This window comes from Piliocolobus tephrosceles, chromosome 2 (assembly GCF_002776525.5).
Source record: "Piliocolobus tephrosceles isolate RC106 chromosome 2, ASM277652v3, whole genome shotgun sequence".
NCBI classification, from domain to species: domain Eukaryota; kingdom Metazoa; phylum Chordata; class Mammalia; order Primates; family Cercopithecidae; genus Piliocolobus; species Piliocolobus tephrosceles.
Window position 1 is genome coordinate 104,008,500 of NC_045435.1, and position 23,042 is coordinate 104,031,541.

At 36.8% G+C, this 23,042-nt stretch overlaps 1 protein-coding gene across 3 annotated transcripts in view; it reads right to left on the reverse strand.

Annotated features, from left to right (window-relative positions):
* Positions 1 to 23,042, reverse strand: part of ATP11B (ATPase phospholipid transporting 11B (putative)) — a 143,491-nt gene that overhangs the window by 95,172 nt on the left and 25,277 nt on the right. For 2 of the 3 annotated variants that reach the window (XM_023187474.1, XM_023187473.1), the window contains exons 2-7: positions 20,232 to 20,348; positions 8,241 to 8,330; positions 6,687 to 6,767; positions 1,918 to 2,025; positions 1,590 to 1,718; positions 932 to 1,035 (exon numbers count right to left, since the gene is read on the reverse strand). In XM_023187474.1, the coding sequence (XP_023043242.1) occupies positions 932 to 1,035; positions 1,590 to 1,718; positions 1,918 to 2,025; positions 6,687 to 6,767; positions 8,241 to 8,330; positions 20,232 to 20,348 (629 nt within the window). Of the gene's footprint in view, positions 1 to 931; positions 1,036 to 1,589; positions 1,719 to 1,917; positions 2,026 to 6,686; positions 6,768 to 8,240; positions 8,331 to 20,231; positions 20,349 to 20,936; positions 21,149 to 23,042 lie in introns of those variants that run through there. The other variant, XM_023187475.1, reaches the window with a different exon arrangement.

Sequence of the window (23,042 nt, forward strand, 5' to 3'; positions counted from 1 at the left end):
GTTTGGAAAAGCCAACAGCTAAAGACTTTTGAAACATTTCAACCAACAGGGGGTGATATATAATATGACAAGAAGCTGAGGGTGATTTTTTATGAAGTGATTGTAATTTATAGTCTACCACCATTTATTGAGTAAAAATGAACTTAGTTTATCATTTAACTTTTTAATAATGAAAAGTTGTTTCCATTCCACAGCCCACATATAACTGGCAGGATTACTGAAGATGATCACTGAAGGTATACAACTGAAGATGATCGCTGAAGGTATACAACACTGTATTTAGCAAACCGTAATGTTAAAAGAAGTTAGTTCCTCTGTTCCTTTCTCTCCTTTCAGAAACAAGATCTTTAAAAATCTAACAAACTGGAAAAATATATTTTTTATTTTGTGTTCATTGTGATAGATAATAAGATGAATAGCTTCTGTCTTTGAGAAACTCATAGCTGTTAAATATAATATTTATAGAAAATTATTTTTTACTTTATTATGTGCTACATATAAGTAAAATATTGAAAACTTTATAAGGTTCTAATTTAAAAGTAGTATCCTCTATAGTAGTAAAAACAAAGACATAGTCCCTGGCTTCATGGAGCTTACCAAAAAAATCATTATTTTCTTCTAAGAAAATAATCTTATGTCTACTATACCTACTGTTAATAGCTACTAAGTGAGCATGATAGTTCATAGCAAAATAGAAGGTAATGTGAAGAAACTTGTGAATAAAAACTCTGGCTTTGAACTATTATCCTTTGCTTAGAATTCTAGCAATTTCTGCTCTTAGTTTTTTTTCACCATTAATTGCATCCCCCACCAACCCACCCCACAAATATTGTCTCCAATTAGCTAAAGATTTCATTTTATGTTTACGGTTATTTAAAAATGAGGTCTGTAAGTAGGACTTAAAATAAGTATACTGAATATCACACCATACCTGTATAAGTCTGCTTCTGGTTGCTGGCATTCTATTACAGCTACTAGAGTGTCTAAATTGGCAACTGTTTGTAATAATGCTGTTTCTGGAACTGCCAGATGTGTCTGAAAAAAATGAATAAAACTGTAGAGTTTTCAGATCCAAATGGGACCTTCGATATCAGTTATTTCAAATCTCTTTTGTAGGTAAAGTAATGGCAGAGAGATCACTCAGCTAGACAACAGAAGAGAAAGAAACGTGTAAAATAAACAAGGGGCAGAGGCCATCTGCACATAAGGAAATTAAGTCTGTGTGCATAGTCGCTGTTACTCTATCATAAGTAATTTAATAGGAAAAATTGTGAATTTTCACCTTTGATTACACTCTGAAAACAGAAAATATAAATTTGCCCCTTATCTTTTAAAAGTACCACAAATAGTAAGATTGTAGTTTTCCTAAAAACACTGTTTTTAACTTGGATTAAACCCATGTGAGGCTGCCCTTGAAATAAAGATATAACATCAATTCTTTCTTAAAATCTTTTAATTTTTGAAATAGTAATTTTTAAAACTTCCCCTTAATCTAGTCAAACTTTACTTCTTTACCCAAAGAAAAGTATAATTATAATTCAAAGACATTTTGTTCACTAAGAGCAATACTCCAACACATGCAAGCAAACCTTCAGGTTAGTTTCTCCATCCAAACTAGCAGTTGTAACATGACAGGAACCATCAAGTCGATCTGAGGACAGAAGCACCAAGTCTGCAGGAAAAATTTCATCTTTGGCTATTCGAACAATATCACCCACCTATAAAGAATTTTGGGGAAGAATGAATGTATAAATTTTAAAAGGCAAGGACTTACTTTTATTGGGCTCTAAATAAGCAGCCTATCACAGTATTTTAGCATAGGAAACTAGGCTTTTAACTAAAATGTAATATCAAGATTAGAATTAAGTCTTGTGATATCAAGATAAAACTGATTTCCATTATTTACCAGATGCATACCCGAATGTTTTTGGATCTAGTTTTTACAAGGCCACCACTTCGAACAACATAAACAGGAGCTCCATTTACTTCATTATCTGAGTTATGGCGTAACCAATCTTCATATCCCTGTAAATATCCAAAGGGTAAAAAATAATTTTTCAGTATAATTTGAAGATACTTTTATCAAATAAGAAAAAATCTTCCCTAAAACACTACATTCCAGAATCATATTAGGCTATTTGGCTGCATACGCTCACAGGTATTTGACATTTGTTCCTACTGGAAACACTTGGTTCTTTTTTGTTATATACATTTTCCTGGCTTTCAAAGGACCTCTAGTTATTTCTTCCTTTTTTTTTTTTTTTTTTTTGAGACGGAGTCTTGCTCTGTCGCCCAGGCTGGAGCGTGCAGTGGTGCGATCTCAGCTCACTGCAAGCTCCGCGTCCCAGGTTCATGCTGTTCTCCTACCTCAGCCTCCCGAGTAGCTGGGACTACAAGCACTGGCCACCATGCCAGGCTAACTTTTTGTATTTTTAGGAGAGATGGGGTTTCACTGTGCTAGCCAGGATGGTCTCGATCTCCTGACCTCGTGATCCGCCTGCCTCGGCCTCCCAAAGTACTGGCATTACAGGCGTGAGCCACCACCCCTTGCCTATTTCTTCTAAATGTCCTTATGGAGGCTCCTTCTATGTCACCTTTATGGATCCTTTTCTCACATTTCTCCTTTGCACTAAGAGATTTCTTCTATCCCTGTGTCTTCAAATAGTATAAATATGCTGGTAATTCCGAAATGTGTATCTCCAGCCATATATCTCTTTTGAACTCCAAACTTGAATATCTAATTGCTTTATTAATATATCTCAATTTTATTGTCTCATAAATGTCTTAAATATATTCAGAACCAAACAGATGATGTTCTGAAAATGTGTTGCATGTCCAATGTTTCCCATCTTGACAAATGACATCACCATCTACCAAGCTGTTCTTGCCAGAAATCTGGGGAGTCATTCTTGACTCCTACCCTTTTCCTAACATCTACTCAATCACTAAATTCTATTGTTTCTATGTATAAATGATATTTTAATCATAAAGCATAAATTCACAAAGCATTACAGACAATAAGTAGAAAAAAATGAGCAGATTTTTGGAACTGAGACTGTGTTCTTTTACTTTCTTAAACAGTAGACTGACAGAATTATAATTAGTACAGTTGACCCTTGAATAACACAGGTTTGAACTGCACAGGTCCACTCATACATGGATTGTTTTCACTAAAAGTTACACTGAGTGTGCCTAAATCATCTTCCTCCCTATCCACCTCCTCTACCTCTTGTGCCTCTGCCACCCCGAGACAGCAAGACCCACCTCTCCTCTTCCTCCTCAGTCAACTCAATGTGAAGACAAGGATGAAGACCTCAAAGACAATCCATTTCCACTTCATGAATAGTAAATATATGTATGGTCTTTCTTATGATCCTCTTAATAACATGTTCTTTTCTCTAGCTGACTTTAAGAATACAGTATATAATACATATACAAAAGATGTGATAAACTACTGTTATGATATTGGTAAGGCTTCTGACGAACAACAGACTACCAGTAGTTAAGTTTTGGGAGAGTCAAAAGTTATACACAAATCTTCAATTGCACAAGGGGTTCCCCTAACCCCTGCACTGTTCAAGGGTCAACTGTGCTTAACAAAAATACGTTAGCCCGTATGGATCATCATTAGGAAGGAAACAGACACAGGCATTTCACAAAGAATATTTTGATTAAATATTAAGGAATGGTGATGTTTTTCAAATGGAAAAGACTTCTTGTGCCCTTTTGTGAAAATTCAAGAACTCAGAGATACAGTACAAGTATAGATAATGGAATGATATCTAAGAGGGAGTAATAAGTGAATAAAAAGATAAGGTACAGAACAGGTTTTGTTCTACGTTACCAATTGTGAAAAGATATGCTTGCCTATGTGAACACTTTGCATAGATAGCCTGGACTAACTTACAAATAATTGCTCCCTGGGTAGGAGAACTAGCAGACTGGGGGTTAGGAGTCTAAGATTTACTATATGCTATTTTGTGCTGTTTCCCTTAAAAAAAATGTGCATCTATTATTTTTAAAATATTAAGAAATTATAAAATAAAAAGCAAAATATGAAAGACTATTTTGAAGGTATACTGTTTTCAGGTGTTTGAAACCTTGTGGGAAAGTACTCTTAAGACACCTAAATTATGTTGGCCTTATTTAAATTGCAGTATGTCATTTTAGAGAAATTTAATTGAGAGTCAAAATATTTTTTCTGAAACTGTCAAAAGCACACTTTCCTTTACAGTCAGATGACATTAATAGCAGAGCAATAATTCAAACATTATCTTTTTTTAATACAAGCTCATAAATTCTAATCCATCCTACACATTACTGCCAGATTAATCTTCCCAAAGCATTGTCTTGATTCACTATCCTGCTCAAAATCCCTTCAGTGATTCTCAATGCTTACAGCAAAGCATCTTCTGGCTTCCTTAATTTAGAACCAAACTACACTTCTATTATCTTGTAGTACTTTCCTAAATAGGATCAAACATTAGTTCGACTTACAATTCCCCAAAATAGGTCTTGCCTCTTCTTGCACTTGGGCCTTTGCCCAGGTCGTTCATTTCTACCTCATCTTCTTCATCAACTGTCATATTACCCATATTCCTAAACTCATCTTAATAATATTTCCTCCATGAGAATTCATTTTCATCTATTTATCAGCAATTTGCATTTATTTTCTTGGAGATGATCTATGCCTTTTCACTTATTTATATTGAAGAGAAAGGTATGTGCTCTTGGTAAAATATCTTTCAAAATTAAGATCAGCTGGGCCTGGTGACTCACGCCTATAATTACATCACTTTGGGAAGCTGAAGCGAGAGAACTGCTTGAGCCCAAAAGTTGGAAACCAGACCGAGCAACATGGTGAAACCCTGTCTCTACAAAAAAATACAAAAATTAGCTGACTGAGGTGGAAGGATCACCTGAGCCTGGGAGGTCAAGGCTGCAATGAGCTGTGATTGCACTACTGTTCTCCAGCCTGGACAACAGAATGAGACTCTGTCTCCAACAAAACAAAACAAAACAAAACAAAACAAAACAAAACAAAACATAAAATTAAGGACATAGGCCCTTTGTTATACATAACACAAATGTTTCAGTTTCCTTTTAATATTATTCAGACTTTTTTTAAACACTCACATTTTATTTTTCCTATATGATTTCTTTCCTTGCTTACAACAGTAGATTAACTGGTCAATTCCCAAACTGAAAATGATATAACATTTCATCTGTATTTACTTCTACTACTTCTGTAGTTACATATATTTAGCTTAATAATCCAAATGAATTTTATTTTGCTATATGGTATGAAGTATGAATCCAACTATTTTTTCTAAATATTCAAATGATTATCACATCACAATTCATTGTCCGATATTTTACCCAGATTTGAAGTATGACCCTTACCATGAATAAATTCTTAAATTTATGTAAAAATAATATTTCCTCCACAAAATCATCTCTGATCATCCAGACGAAAATGAAATGTTCCCTTCCTCCTCTGAATAGCTAGCTACAGCTCCCTGGATTCTACTACTACTCAACGGAACCATAATTATTTTTATATTTGGTCTTACCTTCCTATTTCATAGGTTTTAGAATCACGGAGGGCAAAGACTTATTTCCTAGAGCACTATATCTTGCACTACACAACAGGAGAGAAGACTTAATATGTAAATACAGTTGGGAGAACCTAAAAGTAAGCAAACAACTGACAACCTCATTCATATTATAGTGTAAGTAATTGATAATGGAGCCTTTTCCTATTTTGATAGAAGTACAAAGGGAAAGGCAGACTAAAAGGGGAGAAGACAAGAAAGAAAGGTTGGAACATGGTAACTTTCACTTTTACAATTTTTCCAAAATTTGTTCTATTGATCTATAGTAATAAATAGATACATAAATCTGAACAATGTATGGAAGTATTCTGTGTGTTTATTAAATGACAAAAAGTTAGGAATAGTTGTTGCAAAAGAGAAAACTCTGAGTCTCAAAATTTTGTTTTAAGTTAAGGAGAAAATCTTTGTGGATCAAATTTTCTCTTTGAAAACTGTATGACCAGCAAAGCATCTTCTGGCTTACAGCAAAAGCATCTTCTGGATTCCTTTTTTTTTTTTTTTTTTTGAGACAGAGTCTTACTCTGTCAACCAGGTGGGAGTGCAGTGACATAATCATGGCTCACTGCAGCCTCCACCTCCTGGGCTCAAGCGTTCCTCCCACCTCAGCCCACCGAGTAGCTGGGACCACAGGTATGTGCCACCACACCCTAATTTTTGAACTATATAATTTTTACTCACAAATGTTCACACCAGAAGTATATACCCTGCTCTTTATAAACATATCTTTTTTGAATTGTATTTCCTTTAAATATCACCAAACTCTACAGAGATAATAATTAAGAAATCTATTTCATATATAAATTGGTTTCTACATATATAATACTTGTTTTTGGATGCTTTCTAGCTCTGTCAAGGGAACAACATATTTTAACGATGTTAATCATCCCATGAGTCACCAGGTACCTGAAATATAACAGAGTGGCTAATTCAGTTTAATTTTACTACATACCAGACAAATTTGCTGCTTTCTCACAGAAATTATTTTCACAACAATAAATGTTCTTTGGAGTGGAAATATTTAGCAATTTCTAAATGACTTGGAGGAAAATAAAAAGAGAAAGTATCTCATACCTGCTTTATGGCGGTTACTGTTATCACAAAGAATAATGGAAGTCCACTGGTAATTGGACTGGTAGGTGTATCAATCATAAGCTAGATTTATAAAAAAGAATAGAGAATATTATATTTTTATATTGTGCACATCATACTATTAACATGTAAAATTTCACATTACACAGCGAGTATACTTTAGTTCACAATTTTACAACTTCACTTTGTTGGCTATTATGTGGGGTTGGAAAATTATTTAAATCTATTGCCTTTCCACATACATGGCTAGATTGGACTCAGTAACTTAAACACAAAGAGTCCTTAAGTTCTTCAATATTCGCCAAGGAGTGGAACTACAGCTACTCAGATCTCATTTCACATTTCTTTGTACATCCTGATAAATGCTGAAAAGTCTGTCAGCAATTTTTACCCTTGGATTCAGAATGATATCAACACTAGGGAAAGAAAACTAGGAATGGGACTATGGAAAGAATTTTTTTCTATAAGTGATTTTGTTACATCCAACAGAGCCAGAGGGGGATAACTAGGAAAATGATGTTCCTTTACTCCGGATAGGCCAATTAAATTTGTTCTATTCCATGGACAAGCTGAATTCATCTTAGCTAGTGATTTCACAAACGTATGGATGTTATGTGGATATGGTTAGTATACATTTCTCGTTTTTCCAAGAAAATGAAGCTAACAGTCTATGGGCAGAAAATCAGAAGTTCCTTCTTTGTTCATGAAGGAGAGCAATTTTTTTTTTAAAGCAAATGTTTCCTAAAGTATTAAAATGAATATTTGACAAGTTTCAATTTTTCATTTGAAATCCCAGGTTCTACTGAGAGAAGAGTTCAGAGTTTTATACATTCAGTGCTACACTGGAATTGCAAAGTTTTATCAGAAAAGAATAACTTCTTTGAAGGAAAATGGCAATCACTATTTTAAAATCTTGATTTATACTCATGTTTCATGGGCTGTTCTCTTGATTTTATGTGTGTGTGTGTGTGTCTGTAATTTTTTAAGCACAGGGTGAAAATTAAGAAACTAATAGCCTAAAATAGATACAGATTTAAGCAGAGAAAATTGTCTCCTGGAAAAAAAATCTATACTCACAGGATACTTAAAACTTACAATTCTTTTAAATAACTTACATTTAAGTTAAATTTAAAGTAAAAAATTAAAAGCCAAAGAAAAGTTTACTTTGTACAAAGATGATTCCATAGGCAGAAATGTACCAAAAACATGCACTATATATTAAAAGCCTAAATATTTATGTTCTGAGGCAGAATATCTGAAAGACGTTAGGTTACATTCTTAGCTAAGATTATGGTTAATCTAAGTACTACAGTACTTTATTGATGAAACAATATACAATTGATCTTAAAGTTTATAGGCTATTTATTTTAGAAATCTAGATATGACAGATCATTGTATTCACTGAATACAATGCAGAAGCACTGCAGAAAAAATGGTCACACGGTCAAATGATTAACAAAACATAATTTTTCTTTGTTCTAAGACATACTTTTAGGAACTATGTTTACCAACTTAATATTGAGTAATAAAGCTTACCTGAACCAAAAATATAATAAGAAAATAAAAGTTTGCCACTCTTCTGAACTGTTCAAATAAATTTTTTGGAACAAAATTCCACACAGTATACTAAAAAGAAAGAGGAGAGATCAATAAATCAATATTTAAAAATAATGTCAAGTATATAGACATAATATTAATAAGTAAAGTAAAATCAGATTTACTAACCCCTTAGACAAAATTCTGCAAGTCTATATGCTACAGAAACGATCTGGCTTTTAGAGTTCAGGACTTTTATTCTACTTCCCTTTTTTCTTCCTTTTACTATTTATTGGCAATTGTATTATAATTCTGAAAAATGAAATAAGCTGAAACCCAACGATTTTGCTATTAAATTCTGGGTTTTTTTAGAAGTTAGAGAAAGCAGAACTAAAACAACATTTTAACAACTTATTTTGGATTCTGGTATACAAAACTAAACCTAATGCTAAAGATAAATATGAATTGATAGAAATGATACTAGATACAATTTGTATTTTATTTAGGTTAGCATCAGAAACAGAGGAAGTAGTTTGTTTAGTATGAAACATGACAAAATAACCTAGAATGTTAAAGAAATAAAAATGCTTTAGATAAGTGGTCACTGCGATAACCACCAAGAAAATTTCATGAAGGATATGAAAATCTGTCACAATATCAATTTTAAAAGGTAAGATAGTAGAGTACAATGGTTAAAAACATAGATGTTTGGGGGTTAAACTGTGGTGGCCCAAATCTTAACTTTAATACTCACTAAATGACCCTGGACTTAATCTCTTTGTGTCCCACTTTGCTCCTCTATAAAATGAGGATAATATTAATCATATCTTATAGGGTTCCTATAAACATTAAATGAGCTAACATACTGACAAAACACTTAGGACAGAACCTGGCTCACACTAATTGCTATCAAAGTGCTTATTATTACTCAGCCTATAATGCTGTATTACAAGGGCAGAATAATATGCTGCAAATTTTATTTGTATTACAACTCACAACATAACTTCGTATATGAAACAGGGAAATGATCTATAGAATTTTTACTTTATGTACATTCTCCCAGAAGAATATAAGATCCTGAGGCCAGGGATATCATTTTATTTACTGCTCCACCTCTAGCACATATACTACTCCTTGGCACATAGGTGGAGATCAAATATTTTGCAGAACAGATTAATGAATAAATAAATATGGTTGACAATGGGTTTTTTCTCAGATAATATCCTGATCTCAGGCAATGAAGCCTCAACGGTTATTGACCAATTCAAGATTTCCAAAGAGGTACTTTACCTTACCCAATTTTCTCTGGTGTCATGTCAGATGGCTCTAATTTTTGGATTTTCATTGTCAAAAGTTCACTTCTTAATCAGCTGTTTAAGACCTAAAACACTGTTTCCCACATGAACAACCTTATAAATAGAGGTAGGTTCCCAGAAAAGCCCACAAAAGCCTATCTGACCCAGTGATATGGAAAGACTAGTCCAATACCCAATAAACTTTCTTTGGTGAAATTATATTTTCAGTTTGAATCTGGAATATGTGAAACATATTTTCTCTGAGCAGTGGCAGCACCAGGGGTTCCAGAATCTGAGGATGGGAAGTATGTTTAGGGCTCTAGAGAGAAGAGAGGTAGATACTTCCTGGAGCCAAAGGAAGTCACTGTTTAATGTATACACATGAGATGGTAATTGTGTCAAGTCACCGCCAAGTGATCATAATTGGAATTAAAAATCAGTTGTCAGAATATCTCCTTATAACTTCTTCAGTCACCAAATCGAATGTATAATACTTTATAAGGAAGGTTTGAAATCTCCTAAGTTTACAGCAATCTATTTGAAACGTAACAGCAACAACATATTTTGTATTCCAGAATCCTGAGGAGAACAGCTATATAAATTAGCAGTAAAGTAATTGGTTTCAGGGTGTTTTCTTTGGCTAGCTCAATAATACAAGGAACAACTCAGAACAAACACAAATTTCTTATGAAGACTAGCACATAAATGGTAGAAATTGTTTCTAGTTTTTCCAAAATACAAACATATTAATAGATTGTGAATGAGTCTAAATTCTGTGCTTGTCCTATTGTATAGAAAGGGGGAACTCTAGTAGCATAATATCAAACATTATGAAAATACTGCTAAGAAAATAATTCATTATGCTTTAAAGTTCTCTTTGTTAGGTAATAATGGTTAAGATACATGAATTAGAAGTGTAACTTCTCTATAGCCATATATGACTTTACAATTGACCTTATTTTCCTCCTAAGAAAAGTAAAACATGGCTATAAAATTAAACATTTTGCAAGAAGGTTATTTTATTTTATTTTTTTGAGACAGTCTCACTCTGTCTGCTCAGGCTGGAGTGCAGTGGTGCAATTTTGGCTCACTCCAACCTCCGCCTCCTGAGTTTAAGCGATTCTCATGTCTCAGACTCCTGAGTAGCTGGGACTACTGGCGTGTGCCACCATACCTGGCTAATTTTTTTGTATTTTTAGTAGAGACAGGGTTTCACCTTGTTGGCCAGGCTGTTCTCAAACTTCTGGCCTCAAGTGATCTGCCCACCTTGGCCTCCCAAAGTACTAGGATTACAGGCGTGTGCCACTGCGCACGGCCAAAGAAAGTTTAAATTTAAGACAATGTAGTTATTATGGCCAATGAAAGACATACCATGCAACCACAACATGCAAAACACTTATAGAAATAAGATGTTTAATATTAAGTAGAGGAGACTAAGAACAAAATATTAATAGCTGTATTCAAAGGTAAAGTATATGAAAAAAAACATGAAGATGGTCGTATTTGACATGTGCTTTAAAAGAAGAACATTCAACAGGCTGAAAATCCAGGGCAAATAAGGGAGAACATTTCAGGAAGCTAGGACAGCACGAGCAAAGGGACAGGAGAAAAGCTCATCATGGCTTTGTGAGATAGAAAACAATGCAGTCTGGAAGGAGACCAAGAGAATAATAGGGGAGTGAAAAGGTAGTAAAATGAGAGTAATGAGAAGCAGGCTTCATTCATGCTCAGGAAAAAAAGTGACAGTATCTGTGTAAATATTTACATTCTTGAAATTATGGTCAAAGACATGAATTCTACCTTTCCACAAAAACACAAAATCTACAATGTCCACAAATACATAAAATTTACATTTTAAAAACTGTGGCTAACAACATGAAATCAAAGCAAAGGCACAATGATAGGAAAGTTCAACATGAGTTTGTGGAATAACAGGTAATCTGTTTTGGAAAGAGTTTAAGAAAGTAATAGTGGCATAATAAAAGAAGTAATAGGTAGTAATGAGAGAGACAGTCCTCATTTTTGGTAAAAATTTAAAAAGGCAATATTTCTTTAAACATCCACATTTTAAAAAATATGGTCAAAAACATTAAACCAAATACTTCTGTGTACAAAGACAGTCATATAAAGATACTTATTTAATCCCAAAAGCTTTCCAGGAGGACACTCAGTTTCCGCTATTGGCAGAGAAGTGGTACTGTGAACTCCCAGCAGATAAGAATGATAAAGATCACATTTTAAAAACTGTCAAATCCTGGGAAGTGTCCAAAATATAGATGGAAACAGTAAGAGAGTTTAATTTCAAAAAATTGCAAATGGAAGAAGTATAAATTGTGAATTTTTGGCTTTTTAGCTTGGAGACAGTATCCAACTACCACACACAGCAATGGCTGCAAAACAGCTTGGGAAAAACTACAGCCTCATCAACAAAATGTGACAGAGATTAGAGTTCAGGGCTGGAAAAGAAGCTGGAAATGTAAGGGGGAAAATACTGATTGTGAGAGAACCACACAAAGAAAATGGCTTACATTCAAAACATAAACCACCCAAATTCAGGCCGACAGCTAAACTATGCACTAGAAAGGAATGAACTACTGATACTAATACTTGCAACAACAAAAATGAACCTCAAAAGCATTATGTTAGGAAAAAACAGGCACAAAAGACTTTGTGTATTAGATGAAATTCTAGAAAAGACAAAACTATAGTTACAGAAAGCAGATCAGTGGTTGCTAGTGCTAGGGGTGAGGAGGAGGGCGATTGGCTGCAAAAGCCATGAAAGAATTTTTTGGAGCAATGGATACATTCTACATCTTGATTAAGGCGGTGGTCAGATTTGTCAAAACTCACCAAACTGTGTCACTAATCTAATGCTCATCCATTATCCTGGATTCTGACATTTCCTCTCTCTACTTTCTGCTTTAGAATCATCATCCAAAATGAGAGATGGCACTAAGGGTATGTTACACACATAAAGAATGTGAAGGCAGAAACACAGGGCAGGGCAAAGAACTGCTGACCTAAGACAACATCCTTGGGAAAGACAAGGTTAGGATTAGAGGAAAGATGTTAGTTGCTTTCGAAGAGAGGGAAGGAGCAATGCAAAGATGCTTCTTAAGGTGCCCTTTCAGGCAATAGTTATAAGGAAAACTTTACCCTCAGTCTCTTTGACTCATAACCTCTACAACTGTACCATCCAATAAGGTAGCCATTAGTCACATGTAACCACTGACATTTAAATAAAAATTAAATTAAACTTCAGTTTCTGAGTTGCACTAGGCATATTTCAAGGCCTTGATAACGCTGTATAGTTATTGGCCATCATATTGGACAACTGCATCATGAGAGAAAAGTCTACTGCAAAATACTATTCTACAATCTTTAGCTTCAGAATAACTTAAGACATCTTAAAAACGCCACAGGGAAAAATGAAACAAGGAAGAATATACAAGAGTGAAGCTGTACTTTGGCACCACAAAACGTGTACAAATGGGTGATAAAATTGGAGGAAGCTGGCTTTAAAGCAACACAGAACTGAGTTTAAATTCCAATCTATGGCTGGGTGCAGTGGCTCACGCCTGTAATCCCAGCACTTTGGGAGGCTGAAGCGGGTGGATCATGAGGTCAGGAGTTCAAGACCAGCCTGGCCAAGGTGGTGAAATCCCGTCTCTACTAATAATACAAAAATTAGCCAGATGTGGTGGCGGGCAACTGTAATCCCAGCTACTCGGGAGGCTGAGGCAGAGAATGGCTTGAACCTGGGAGGTGGAGGTTGCAATGAGCCAAGATTGCACCACTGCACTGCAGCCTGGGTGACACAGTGAGACTCTGTCTAAAAAAAAAAAAAAAAAAAAAAAAATGGTGGGCACGCGCCCAAGAGGGCCGAATAGGAACAGCTCCAGCCTCCAACTCCCAGCGTGAGCAACACAGAAGATGGGTGATTTCTGCATTTTCAACTGAGGTACCGGGTTCATCTCACTGCGGCGTGTGGGACAGTTTGTGCTGGTCCGTGGGTGCAGCCCGACCAGCAAGAGCTGAAGCAGGGCGAGGTACTGCCTCACCTGGGAAGCGCAAGGGGGAAGGGAATTCCTTTTCCTAGCCAAAGGAAACTGAGATACACAACACCTGGAAAATCGGGTAACTCCCACCCTAATACTGCGCTTTACCAAGGGTCTTAGCAAACCGCACATCAGGAGATTATATCCCACACCTGGCCTGGAGGGTCCTACGCCCATGGAGCCTCCCTCACTGCTAGCACAGCAGTCTGAGATCTAACTGCAAGGCGGCAGCAAGGCTGGCGGAGGGGCGCCCGCCATTGCTGAGGCTTAAGTAGGTAAACAGAGCCATGGGGAAGCTCGAATTGGGTGAAGCACACCACAGCTCAAGGAGGCCTGCCTGCCTGTGTAGACCCCACCTCTGGGGACAGGGCATAGCTAAACAAAAAGCAGCAGAAACCTCGGCAGAGGTAAATGTCCCTGTCTGACAGTTTTGAAGAGAACAGTGGATCTCCCAGCATGAAGGTTGAGATCTGAGATAAATGTCCATGTCTGATAGTTTTGAAGAGAACAGTGGATCTCCCAGCACGGAGGTTGAGATCTGAGAACCGACAGACTGCCTGCTCAAGTGGGTCCCTGACCCCTGAGGAGCCTAACTGGGAGACATCCCCCACTAGGTGCAGACTGACACCTCACACGGCTGGGTACATCCCTGAGACGAAGCTTCCAGAGCAAGAATCAGACAGCAACACTCGCTGTTCAGCAATATTCTACCTTCTGCAGCCTCTGCTGCTGATACCCAGGCAAACAGGGTCTGGAGTGGACCTCAAGCAAACTCCAACAGACCTGCAGCTGAGGGTCCTGACTGTTAGAAGGAAAACTAACAAGTAGAAAGGACACCCACACCAAAACCCCATCAGTACGTCACCATCATCAAAGACCAAAGGCAGATAAAACCACAAAGATGGGGGAAAAGCAGTGCAGAAAAGCTGGAAATTCAAACAATCAGAGCGCATCTCCCCCTCCAAAGGAAAGCAGTCATCGCCAGCAACAGAACAAAGCTGGATGGAGAATGACTTTGACGAGCTGAGAGAATAAGGCTTCAGTCGATCAGACTGCTCAGAGCTAAAGGAGGAACTACATAACCAGCGCGAAGAAACTAAAAACCTTGAAAAAAGATGTGACGAATGGCTAACTAGAATAACCAATGTAGAGAAGTCCTTAAAATAACTGATAGAGATGAAAACCATAACACGAGAACTATGTGACAAATGCACAAGCTTTAGTAACCAACTCGATCAACTGGAAGAAAGAGTATCAGCGATTGAAGATCAAATGAATGAAAGGAAGCGAGAAGAGAAGTGTAGAGAAAAAAGAGTAAAAAGAAATGAACAAAGCCTCCAAAAAATATGGGATTATGTGAAAAGACAAAATCTGTATCTGATTGGTGTGCCTGAAAGTGACGGGGAAAACAGAACCAAGTTGGAAAACACTCTGCAGGATATCATCCAGGAGAACTTCACCAACCTAGTAAGGCAGGCCAACATTCAAATTCAGGAAATACAGAGAACGCTACAAAGATACTCCTCGAGAAGAGCAACTCCAAGACACGTAATTGTCAGATTCACCAAAATTGAAATGAAGGAAAAAATGTTAAGGGCAGCCAGAGAGAAAGGTCGGGTTACCCACAAAGAAAAGCCCATCAGACTGACAGCAGATCTCTTGGCAGAAACTCTACAGGCCAGAAGAGAGTGGGGACCAATACTCAACATTCTTAAAGAAAAGAATTTTCAACCCAGAATTTCATATCCAGCCAAACTAAGTTTCATAAGTGAAGGAGAAATAAAATCCTTTACAGACAAGCAAATGCTTAGATTAGGTCACCACCAGGCCTGCCCTACAAGAGATCCTGAAGGAAGCACCAAACATGGAAAGGAACAACAGGTACCAGACATTACAAAAACATGCCAAAATGTGAAGTCCATAGATGCTAGGAAGAAATTGCATCAACTAATGAGCAAAATAACCAGCTAATATCATAATGACAGGATCAAGTTCACACATAACAATATTAACCTTAAACGTAAATGGACTAAATGCTCCAATTACAAGACACAGACTGGCAAAATGGATAAAGAGTCAAGACCCATCAGTTTGCTGTATTCAGGAGACCCATCTCACATGCAGAGACACACATAGGCTCAAAATAAAGGGATGAAGATCTACCAAGCAAATGGAGAACAAAAAAAAGCAGGGGTTGCAATCCTAGTCTCTGATAAAACAGACTCTAAACCATCAAAGATCAAAAGAGACAAAGAAGGCCATTACATAATGGTAAAGGGATCAATTCATCAGGAAGAGCTAACTATCCTAAATATATATGCACCCAATACAGGAGCACCCAGATTCATAAAGCAAGTCCTTAGAGACTTACAAAGAGACTCAGACTCCCCTACAGTACTAATGGGAGACTTCAACACCCCACTGTCAACATTAGACAGATCAACGAGACAAAAAGTTAACAAGGATATCCAGGAATTGAACTCAACTCTGCACCAAGCAGACCTAATAGACATCTACAGAACTCTCCACCCCAAATCAACAGAATATACATTCTTCTCAGCACCACATCACACTTATTCCAAAATTGACCACATAGTTGCAAGTAAAGCACTCCTCAGCAAATGTAAAAGAACGGAAATAACAAACTGTCTCTCAGACCACAGTGCAATCAAATTAGAACTCAGGATTAAGAAACTCAATCAAAATCGCTCAACTACATGGAAACTGAACCTGCTCCTGAATGACTACTGGGTACATAACGAAACGAAGGCAGAAATAAAGATGTTCTTTGAAACCAATGAGAAAAAAGATACAACACACCAGAATCTCTAGGACACATTTAAAGCAGTGTGTAGAGGGAAATTTATAGCAGTAAATGTCCACAAGAGAAAGCAGGAAAGATCTAAAATTGACACCCTAACATCAAAATTAAAAGAACTAGAGAAGCAAGCGCAAACACATTCAAAAGCTAGCAGAAGGCAAGAAATAACTAAGATCAGAGCAGAACTGAAGGAGATAGAGACACAAAAAACCTTCCAAAAAATCAATGAATCCAGGAGCTGGTTTTTTGAAAAGATCAACAAAATTGATACACTGCTAGCAAGACTAACAAAGAAGAAAAGAGAGAAGAATCAAATAGATGCAATAAAAAATGATAAAGGGGATATCACCACTGACCCCACAGAAATACAAACTACCATCAGAGAATACTATAAACACCTCTATGCAAGTAAACTAGAAAACCTAGAAGAAATGGATAATTTCCTGGACACTTACACTCTCCCAAGACTAAACCAGGAAGAAGCTGAATCCCTGAATAGACCAATAGCAGGCTCTGAAATTGAGGCAATAATTAATAGCCTATCAACACCAAAAAAAGTCCAGGACCAGAAGGATTCACAGCTGAATTCTACCAGAGGTACAAGGAGGAGTTGGTATCATTCCTTCTGAAACTATTCCAATCAATAGAAAAAGAGGGAATCCTCCCTAACTCATCTTACGAGGGCTACATCATTCTGATACCAAAGCCTGGCAGAGATACAACAAAAAAGGAGAATTTTAGACCAATATCCCTGATGAACATCAATGCAAAAATCCTCAATAAAATACTGGCAAACTGAATCCAGCAGCACATCAAAAAGCTTATTCACCATGATCAAGTGGACTTCATCCCTGGGATGCAAGGCTGGTTCAACATATGCAAATCAATAAACGTAATCCAGCATATAAACAGAACCAAAGACAAAACCACATGATTATCTCAATAGATGCAGAAAAGGCCTTTGACAAAATTCAACACTCCTTCATGCTAAAAACTCTCAATAAATTTGGTATTGATGGAACGTATCTCAAAATAATAAGAGCTATTTATGACAAACCCACAGCTAATATCATACTGAATGGGCAAAAACTGGAAGCATTCCCTTTGAAAACTGGCACAAGACAGGGATGCCCTCTCTCACCACTCCTATTCCACACAGTGTTGGAAGTTCTGGCTAGGGCAATCAGGCAAGAGAAAGAAATCAAGGGCATTCAGTTAGGAAAAGAAGAAGTCAAATTGTGCCTGTTTGCAGATGACATGATTGTATATTTAGAAAACCCCATTGTCTCAGCCCAAAATCTCCTTAAGCTGATAAGCAACTTCAGCAAAGTCTCAGGATACAAAATCAATGTGCAAAAATCACAAGCATTCTTATACACCAGTAACAGACAGAGAGCCAAATCATCAATGACCTTCCATTCACAATTGCTACAAAGAGAATAAAATACCTAGGAATCTAACTTACAAGGGATGTAAAGGACCTCTTCAAGGAGAACTACAAACTGCTGCTCAGTGAAATAAAAGAGGACACAAACAAATGGAAGAACATACCATGCTCATGGATAGGAAGAATCAATATTGTGAAAATGGCCATACTGCCCAAGGTAATTTATAGATTCAATGCTATCCCCATTAAGCTACCAATGACTTTCTTCACAGAAGTGGAAAAAACTGCTTTAAAGTTCATATGGAACCAAAAAAGAGCCCACATTGCCAAGACAATCCTAAGCCGAAAGAACAAAGCCGGAGGCATCATGCTACCTGACTTCAAACTATACTACAAGCCTACGGTAACCAAAACAGCATGGTACTGGTACCAAAACAGAGTTACAGACCAATGGAACAGACCAGAGCCCTCAGAAATAATACCACACATCTACAGCCATCTGATCTTTGACAAACCGGACAAAAACAAGAAATGGGGAAGGGATTCCCTATTTAATAAATGGTGCTGGGAAAATTGGCTAGCCATAAGTAGAAAGCTGAAACTGGATCCTTTCCTTACTCCTTATACGAAAATTCATTCAAGACAGATTAGAGACTTAAATGTTAGACCTAAAACCATAAAAAGGCTAAAAGAAAACCTAGGTAATACCATTCAGGACATAGGCATGGGCAAGGACTTCATGTCTAAAACACCAAAAGCAACGGCAACAAAAGCCAGAATTGACAAACGGCATCTAAAGAGCTTCTGCACAGCAAAAGAAACTACCATCAGAGTGAACAGGCAACCTACAGAATGGGAGAAAATTTTTGCAATCTACTCATCTGACAAAGGGCTAATATCCAGAACCTATAAAGAACTCAGTAAAATTTACAAGAAAAAAACAACCCCATCAAAAAGTGGGCAAAGGATATGAACAGACACTTCTCAAAAAGAAGACATTAATACAGCCAACAGACACATGAAAAAATGCTCATCATCACTTGCCATCAGAGAAATGCAAATCAAAACCACAATGTTAGAATGGCAATCATTAAAAAATCAGGAAACAACAGGTGCTGGAGAGAATGTAGAGAAATAGGAACACTTCTACACTGTTGGTGGGATTGTAAACTAGTTCAACCATTGTGGAAAACGGTGTGGCGATTCCTCAAGGATCTAGAACTAGAAATACCATTTGACCCAGCCATCCCATTACTGGGGATATACCCAAAGGATTATAAGTCATGCTGCTACAAAGACACATGCACACGTATGTTTACTGCGGCACTATTCACAATAGCAAAGACTTGGAATCAACCCAAATGTCCATCAGTGACAGACTGGATTAAGAAATATGGCACATATACACCATGGAATACTTGCAGCCATAAAAAAGGATGAGTTCGTGTCCTTTGTAGGGACATGGATGCAGCTGGAAACCATCATTCTCAGCAAACTATTGCAAGAACAGAAAACCAAATACCACATGTTCTCACTCATAGGTGGGAACTGAACAATGAGATCACTTGGACACAGGAAGGGGAACATCACACACCGGGTCCTATTGTGGGGAGGGGGTAGTGGGGAGGAATAGCATTAGGAGATATACCTAATGTAAATGACAAGTTAATGGGTGCAGCACACCAACATGGCACATGTATACATATTTAACAAACCTGCACGAATATGTGAAATCAATTTCCTGGCGCTTCAACTAAGGAAACTGATTTAAAACGAGTATAACACTGCTTTGTAAAATAGATTGCATAAAAGCTATCTCATATCTCAAGCTTTTTATTTCATAAAAGCTACAACATATTATGTTGTAAGGATTAAATGATATGAGAAGTACTTAATATAGTTTCTGGTACACAGTATAAATATTAGTTCCTTAGTTTACTAGCAACCAAAGATAATTTTTTTGGCATGTGGCTACTGGTATCAGCAATTAGCAACTCCTTTTATCCTACAGTTAACCATTTTGGTTAAGATAAATCGACCACCATTTTCTTGAATTTGTAAGGATATAAATAAATATATATACACATATATAATCCCTTTTAAAAATAAAATGATCTACATCCACAGTTTCGATAATTTTTTTTTTTGAGACATGGTCTCACTCTGTTGACCAGGTTGGAGTGCAGTGGTGCGATCACGGCTCACTGCAGCCTCGACCTCCCAGGCTGAAGCCAGCCTCCAGAGCAGCTAGCAGTACAGGTGTGCCACCACACCTGGCTAATTTTTTGTAGAGATTAGGTCTCATTATGCCGCCCAGACTGGTCTCAAACTCCTGGGCGTAAGCGATCCTCTCACCGTGGCCTCCCAAAGTGCTGGGATTATGGGTATGAGTCACTGCACATCGCCTAATAATAAAAACTTAATTCTTACCTTAGATGAAATGATCCGGTTATCTATAAATTTCTGAGGTGTATAAAGGCCATTCTGAGGAAACCTGTTGGCTACGTAGATGGTTCTTGTGTCACTCTGATGTGGTGGGTCAAAACCCTAAGACCAGCCAAGCAAGAGAAAAAGAAATACTAGTCAACCAGGTTAGTTATGTTACTTTACTGTTAGCTTTATTTAACTGGTCAGATTACATACATTACTATTGCCCTTAAAATGCATATAGACTCAGCCTATTTAATTAGAAGAGCTATGCCACCTATTTTTTTCCTTTCACAGGTAAACAGGTACATTATCTCCAGATAGAAACTTAACTAGGTAATGCCGTTAGTAATGAAAAACAGTTCATTCTCTGTCAGAAATACTCCTATATTGAAAAAAAAAAATCTTATGGGACACCTACAGAAGTATTTGAGGACAAATTTTCTATCCCTACTGCATTCCTTCCCTTTCATTTCTGTGGATGGATTTCTATTCAGTGATATGGAAGTCCTGTGTAGCTACAGCCCAGTAAACACCTACCACATCTGATGGCAAAGGTTTATATTTATTTCACTTTTCCTATCACCAGACTGACTTGGTTGCAAAGAGCTTTGTTCCCAGATGACTTATAGTACATTAGGTAGGATCTTGCCCAGACTCATTCCACACAATTACTTATTGGTGCCATTATAGTATCAATTGACTTACTGAAATATAGATATGAATACGCTCTGGCCTTCAGGAACTCATATCCTGACCTCAAATTTAGAAGACCATCTGTCAAGGCATATTAGTAATCATCTCCAGTAGAAAAGATTCCATGGGTGACAAGAATACTGAAACTTTATCGTCAGAGGACTGTACTATCTTCCACAGTTGCAAGTGGATCTTCAAGACAACTTTAACATTCGACATACTGCCTAGGGGTTTGAAAAATTAGAGAAACAAACAAACAAACAAAAAAAACCAGACTCTTTTGGCAGATCCTGGGAACCCACTGATAGGCTGAAAGCAATATACAAATGAAAGACTTTCCTTGGTTCTAACAGGCAAATGATTCAAAATTCCTTAGGTTTCTTTCTTTCTTTTTTTTTTAAAATAGTGGTCATGGGCTATAAAACTTGGTATTCATAAGCTACGATAATCCATTTTTAGATATTAGTAAAGGCTCTAATTTAGTAACCTACTAAGAAAGTACTCTGGCTACCATTCAATGCTTAGCATCCCTGTAACATTTCCATTAAGCACAGACATACACAGACAGTGGGAGATCCCATGTAACCTAGAGGGATATTTTGCTTAGTTCATTGGAATATTAAGTGTTATGTACAGTATTCAACTGTTATTATTCTTGGTTTTAAACTTTTATTCTGTGATCTCAGAAACAGCTACTACAGGACTGTACAAATGCATTTGTATGCATCATAACAAACATGTTTATTTGTTCAGACTATTTAAAGTCCTAAGATTTTTCTACCCTGCTTTTGCAACACTTTGCAATAGTGATGAACACACTTTGTAGATGCGAAAATGGCATTATGTGTCTGATTTCAAAATCGGTCTCTTCAAGGAAAAAATATAGTGGCATAAATATTTATTTTCCTCATAAGGTGTCTTTAAAATTTTTCACAATTTGGCAAATAAATGAATAAGTGAACAAATGAATGAACAAATAGTTTGAAGGCTACTCCTTTAGTCTAGGACTGTATTTCTCAAAAGAGGTTCACAGGAAGTTTACCTATAAACAGGTATCTGGAGCATTAGACTGCAGGAGGCATATTTATTCAGCATCTGCTTTGTAAACATGTTAACATCTCCCCCCATACACTAGCTCCTGCCTCTTCATATGCTTTCTGCCATCTTTCTCTCCAGCATCACTCTGCTTTCAGCTCAACTCAACAGATTCAGATGGACACCTGTTTAAGAGCCTATTAAAACAGATAAAATGTTACTAACATGTTATTACTTCTCTTTAACACTACTTTAAACATTGATTTATAGCTTCTGGGATTTTTTTTAAAAAAGAAAGTAAATTTCAGGGCCTCAAACAATACATAAATCTTTTAGATGTCAAGAAAACTGAGACTGAGAACCACTTAAAGAAAATTTTAATTTTTTGCTAAATTCTCACCAAGACTGGAATTTATGTACACGTAAAGTTAAGAAACAAAAAACAAAGGACCTAAGGTAACAGCAAGATAACTACAGCAATACCTCAGTTATGACTAGAATTTCTATTAACACATAAATGCACATAATTTACATGAAGCAAATGCTCATCATTTCCCATTTATCTCTACAGGATGGATAAGAACCAATGACCACATACTAAAATTTTGGAACTCCTGAGGGTTCTATAACTATTTCAAAGGGATATATTAAAATGTTCCCCTGGCTGGGCACGGTGGCTCACGCCTGTAATCCCAGCACTTTGGGGCGCCGAGACGGGCGGATCACGAGATCAGGAGAGTGAGACCGTCCTGCCCAACATGGTGAAACCCCATCTCTACTAAAAATTTAAAAATTAGCTGGGTGTGGTGGTGGGCGCCTGTAGTCCCAGCTATTTGGGAGGCTGAGGCAGGGGAATCGCTTGAACCCGGGAGGTGGAGGTTGCAGTGAGCCAATATTGTGCCACTGCGCTCCAGCCTGGCAACAGAGCAAGACTCCGTCTCAAAAAAAAAAAAAATAAAAAAATATATATATATATTATACATTAAACCGAATTTTAAAAATCCTATAGAGTATTTCTATATTCCAATTAAAAATAAGATGACAAATCTAAAAGGAGAATAACAAACTTTTCCATATTTCCAA